General features: G+C 38.4%; 1 protein-coding gene across 2 annotated transcripts in view; it reads left to right on the forward strand.

Moving 5' to 3' along the window:
- The window catches only part of MGAT3 (beta-1,4-mannosyl-glycoprotein 4-beta-N-acetylglucosaminyltransferase), an 84,670-nt gene extending 79,851 nt beyond the window's left edge, over positions 1-4,819 (forward strand). For both annotated transcript variants that reach the window (XM_063426394.1, XM_063426393.1), the window contains exon 2: positions 383-4,819. In XM_063426394.1, coding sequence (XP_063282464.1) covers positions 384-1,898 — 1,515 coding nt within the window. In that variant the 5' untranslated portion in view covers position 383 and the 3' untranslated portion in view covers positions 1,899-4,819. The remainder of the gene's footprint in view (positions 1-382) is intronic.
- Positions 4,820-6,000: the final 1,181 nt, after the last annotated feature.

Raw genomic sequence — 6,000 nt, forward strand, 5'->3', positions numbered from 1 at the left:
CCAAGAGTATATGCACAAAATTGTTTATAGTGAATTGTAGAGAAATGGTCATGTTATGCAAGCCCAGTTTATCTAACCAGCTAATGCATCATATGTATTTTTTTTCATGTTGCTTGGCTTAAAATAGAGCTTGAATGTAAAATGTTGAACTTAGGTGTTTGGCAATTGCAATAATGTGCTGTTGGTGAATTGTGTAAATGCTAGAGGCTATATTTTACATAGATGTTTTGAAGTGAAAATTAATCATTTGATCTTAGCAGATGTACATAGCTGTCATAGGGCCATAAGAAACTCAACAGTTACCAATAGCTAATGTTTCCAAGTTATGATATTAGTTTCTACATGTTTCTTAATGTTTCCCTTTTCTGTGCTCCACATACAGGATGAAGATGAGGTGGCACAAGATGTTCCTGCTGCTTTGCATGGCTGGCCTGTGTGTTATCTCCGTTCTTCACTTCCTGAAAGCCCTATCCTATGTCTCCCTCTCTCGGGAGTTGGTCTCTTTAAGTCCTAACTTAATATCTGGCATCTTCTGGGAATCTCGTCCCTTGGTTCAACAGATTGTCGTCAGAGATGATGATGGTGCTGAGGTCTTGCGCACCCCTGCCTACTATCCACCTCAAATTCATGCTCACCTGCCCAAACCACCTCCCTCGGGGCAAGGTGAGCAGCTGAACATAGATGACCTGCATCTAGCTGAGTTTGTGTTGCAAGAAGACACAACAGAATATTTTGTACGGACCAAATCAGGTGGTGTATGTTTCAAGCCCGGTACAAAATCCCTGGAGCGTTCCCCTTCAGAAAAACCAGAACGCACCTCACCACGAAAGCAAGCTTCTGGCTTAGCCAAGCATCAACAACAACAACAGACACATCGCAGAAAATGGGTAGAATGTGTGTGTTTGCCAGGTTGGCATGGGCCTAGCTGTGGTGTACCCACTGTTGTTCAGCATTCCAATCTTCCTACCAAGGACCGCTTAACACCTCGGCAAAAACCAAGGCGTGTAATCAATGCTATCAACATCAACCATGAGTTTGATCTACTGGAAGCACGATTCCATGAGTTGGATGTGGTTGTTGATGTCTTCCTTGTATGTGAATCAAATTTTACTGCATATGGGGACTCAAGGCCACTTTTATTTCGTCAAATGCTTCTTAATGGCACTTTTGACTACATAAAATCCAAAGTGGTTTACGTCTTCTTGAATCATTTTCCAGAGGGTGGCAAACAGGATGGATGGATTGCAGATGACTACCTACGGACATTTCTTACTCGAAATGGTATTGGACGTTTACATAATCTCAGAGACGATGATCTCTTTATCATAGACGACGCAGATGAAATCCCCAGTAGGGAAGGGGTTTTATTCCTTAAGTTATATGATGGGTGGACAGAACCCTTTGCTTTCCATATGCGCAAGTCGCTCTACGGATTTTTTTGGAAGCAGCCTGGGACCCTGGAGGTAATTTCTGGGTGCACTATTGGAATGCTTCGAACAGTGTACAGCACAGATGGTATTCGCTTGCGTAGGCGGGAATACTACACTATGCCCAATTTTCGCCAATATGAAAACAAAACTGGCCATATTTTGGTGCAGTGGTCTTTGGGAAGCCCATTACACTTTGCTGGTTGGCACTGCTCCTGGTGTTTCCCACCTGAGGGAATCCACTTTAAGCTGATTTCTGCACAGAATGGTGATTTTCCACGGTGGGGAGACTATGAAGACAAAAGGGATCTAAACTATATTCGATGGCTTATAAAGACAGGGGGTTGGTTTGATGGGACCAAGCAAGATTATCCACCTGCTGACCCCCACGAGCACATGTATGCTCCTAAATATATCATGGAAAATGTCCAACGTTATAGCTACTTACTTAAAAACCCCTACAGCAGCTGAGTTGATTGGAAACATAAATATGATGGTTATGGTACAAATATCATTACCCTTTGGGATGTTGGCTTTTTTTTTTTTTTCATCCATTACAAAGGAAATTTTCCACTAACTGGAGATGAAGGTCCTAGCTTTGTAGGCTGCTAAGCTACACAGATGAGCTACTGGTTTGCAGTGTTTAATGGTTATATTCAGAATGGTGAAGGCATTCCTTACCCACAAAAGAGGTATTTTAGCTGTGATATTCAAACCAAACAAAGAGGACATTGCTGATATTATAATTTTTGGCTTCATAAAGTACAGAATCATGGTCCCTAGCCTTGACTTCCAACTTATTTACTACCAGTGCACCACTTTTGCTTAGTGGATGAAAAGGTAACCGGTTATGTTGCAGGCTTTTGTAGTATCACTAGTTGTGTAAATCTGCTTTTAACACAAACTGGAGATGATCACAAGTTACACTGTTATAAAATTTATATATGTGTATATATATTTATATGAAGCCATTTACAAATTTACCTAATAACACTCCTGGGCAGCAAAAGAAATACAACTTTTGTCTGGATAGCCTTAAAAAATGAAATTGTAAAAAAACATAGGGACCACGCATATTGAGATATACAGCAACATGATTGGTTTATGAGGATTTGTCTAGAATGGGGAAAGTCTGCTAAGTTTTTTTTAAATTATGTTTACTAGAGAGTTAAAAACATATTGTGTTACACAACCCTCTAGTATTTAAGAAGGTTAAAGGAATAATTTGTGCCTAAAATTAATTTGGCTTTTGTATTAAAGGCTGAAGAGATAGTATTACGCATATGTATGTGAACGTCTGTCAATCACTGTAGCTTCAGTTTGCAGAGCCAAAGGAACGGTTTGTTCAGCTTAGTATAAGTGACTGCCCTGTGAGTTGTTTTTCCGCATACATATCATGCAGGTCTACCTAAACCAAATCACATGAAGGTATATATCTCTGCGGGAACCAGACCTAGCCAAAGTCCAACAATGAATATGGCCAAGACTGGTCAAGTCTGTCACAGTCTTTGACAGCAGTAATGGTAGACATAGTTAAACAGCTTGGAAATCTTAATTGCCAATCTTAGTTTTAGAAGTACATCCAAGAAAAGGTGAGAGCTTGATTCTTTTGCGTTGAAGAAAAAAATATATTTTGTTAACGAAAATCTTCAGTGAGGAACAAAGTTTTTATCAAGCTTGGACATATTTAATGTTTAGTTGTTTCCAAACATATACATACGTGCAGATCATGCATGTTGCACAAAACAGAATATATGCAAAAAGAGAGATTCTTATGATTCCTCTAGTAGGTTGGGACCCTGTTGTGATGCAATATCTTCTAACCCTTAACTCTTATCAGGAGTTAAGTTTTCCCCCCAAAACAGCTGGAGATACAATTTTTGGAAAGCCGTAGGCTGATTAAATGAGTCTTCAACTCATCAATGCTCACTTGTCTGTGGGAGTCGAAGAAACTGGAGTAGACAGATACACTCTGATCACTATCAATTGAAGACGTGATTTCCGGACGGTATGCATAGATAAAAGATTGGCTATCACAAAGACTGCATGTTTGCTTTTTGTAGAAACGAACTATGTCCACTCACATATGGGTAGATGTAATTCTATAATGATGGATTATCTTTAATGTTGTACCTTGGGTCTTTAATTCATCACCAGATGATGTTCAGCATTGCATTGACTTAGAGCCATCCATGCCAATGCTTTAATTAAAGAAGAAAAACTGTGGTATAATGAAGGCAGAAAGCACTTTTTTGTAAATGTTTTGCAAAATATTAGTGTACGAATATTTGAAAATATTAAGGACGTTTGTTAAGCCAAATCTGTTTACAACAGCCGTGGGGACAGTAAAAGCCAGGTTTCATGGGATAAGTTTTTTGAAATTTGTCTGAATATGATTTAAAAGAGACTTCACCTGCTATTGAAGCCAAGATGCAAACATGTTGGACATATGATTTAAAATATGCATGACTGAAAGACAATATTCACTCATTGTTTCTAGACAAGTACTAGGACCCTATTGGCAAGAATGGCTGTATTTGTGTCTTTCTTGTAGCACTAGACACATACAGACATTGTCTGCTGAGTAGTCATCAAGTAATTGTTTGTAGGGCTGTGGAAGGGTGGCCAGACAATTTAGGGCAGGATTTCATTACAAGAAATTTCATTAACTCTGGTAATTGAATAACAGCTCTCCCAGTGACATCTATGGGGAAATTTCTATGACCTAAGAACTGCTGTTTTCTTTTTATAGAAACTTTCCCATAGAAAAAGACCGGTATTGAACACGTTATGCGATAGGGTCTCATTAATTCCTTCTGGACCAGGGTGAAGAGAGTCAGTCACTTTTTTTTATTGTGAAGGTCCTGGCATATTGTTGGTCATGAAGGCATTGCCTTTAAACAGTCCTGGATTTGGCAGGATTGTTCCAAATCACGGCTCCTGCCCCCCATCCTGGATTTATTCCCTGGTGTCCTACTTTAAAGACACCAGGGAATCATCCTCACGTCAAAAGACCCACTTGCTCTGCACAGCGTATTCTCAGGGCATTGAGCCCATGGGCAAAGTGCTTTAGAAATACTATGTACATGGTATGCCTAAGTGACATTGACTAAAATAAAAATGTTTGTAAGCCTAGCATCCATTTACGGCAGAGTGACAGGCCCCATTTCTTGGGCAAGCAGCGATGTCCTCTACTTGCCCACCCAACCCATTACTAGTTTCATACCTCCCAACGTTAGAGGTTCTTTTGTTTGCATTTTTATTTCATTATAGTTGGTGTTCTCCTTAATAAGGGCATCTGGTCATCTTAACCTGTGGTCAGCTACCAGGAAGATGTATGGGCCTTATAAAAATTCTCTATATTGTTGAGCAGAAAAAAGAAAAAAAAAGAACTAAGATAATTTAATTATTCATAGTTTGCATGTGAATTGTTGAAATGGATAGCCTGAAGTATAATTTAGTTTATATCTGACCAAAATTACCTCACAGATCCAAGATGTCTGCAAATAGGTGTGGGACTCAATAGGAAATTGCAAAATGCAGTTTTGTCATTAATTATGTGGAGTTTGGTTGTTGTTTTTTTTATTTGAAGCATATCACATAGTTTTATTTTAGTATGAATGATGACCAGAATTTTTAATCCAATGCTGCCAAAGTAGGCCCAGTAGGCAGAAATCAAAAGTGGGTGATTCACTCCAAGCTTAGCACTTTTTTTTATCACTATCACATAGGTTCCTTGTCAGAGCTTTGCTAATGAGGATTAAATCTAACTGTTTTAGGTTGGGTTTGATTCCCTGCATGGGAAGTCCGTATATGAGTTTATAGGTTAACATTAAATTGCCAATATATCACGTCCAAGGTGGGAAAGAAATGGGCATTATTGAAAATCATATCTCCTTTGTTCTTAATCCACTGCAGAAGGTAATTGACTACTAAATACACTCTGCCCTGTAAGGTTGCCACATAGAAACAGGCATGCCAACTCAAAGAAGATCTATTATTCTCAAATTTATAGTTTCTTTCTTTTTTTTTTAATGTATATTTTTGTAAGTTCAATAAAGATTTCTTTTGTCCATAAATTTTGAATCCGGGGCACAGACAAAAATTGAAAAGGAATAAAAAAACATGGCACATCCATTAGGCCCCTTCTGGTTGTGGGTAATATGACGTAATATATGCAGCTGTTTGCTTTGGTCAAGAGTGCCAGCAATCGTACTGTGTTTTGAAATGTTGATTGCAATGTAAGAGGGAAAAAAAGATCAAATGAAAAGTTTTCAAACTGCAAAAAAATAAAAATAAAAAGTAAATATTTAATTTTTGTTTTTTTTTATTAGAACAAGGCTCACTCCTTGTTCAATATGAGTTTACAATGATACAAGTCGCTCACACATTCAGAGCTTTATATATCATTTTGTTTTTGGAGTTTTCAACCAAAATTTAATACCGAGCTGCCTGTACAGATAATCTGGACCTATATGGCAGCCCTACAGACCAGTAGTGATGGGGAATTGTATCAATTTACAGGAAGAGAGTCCAGTTACTACTGAACGAGTCGCTGCTATGACATAGCTTT

Source organism: Pelobates fuscus, chromosome 7 (genome assembly GCF_036172605.1).
Source record: "Pelobates fuscus isolate aPelFus1 chromosome 7, aPelFus1.pri, whole genome shotgun sequence".
In the NCBI taxonomy this organism is placed as follows: Eukaryota; Metazoa; Chordata; class Amphibia; order Anura; family Pelobatidae; genus Pelobates; species Pelobates fuscus.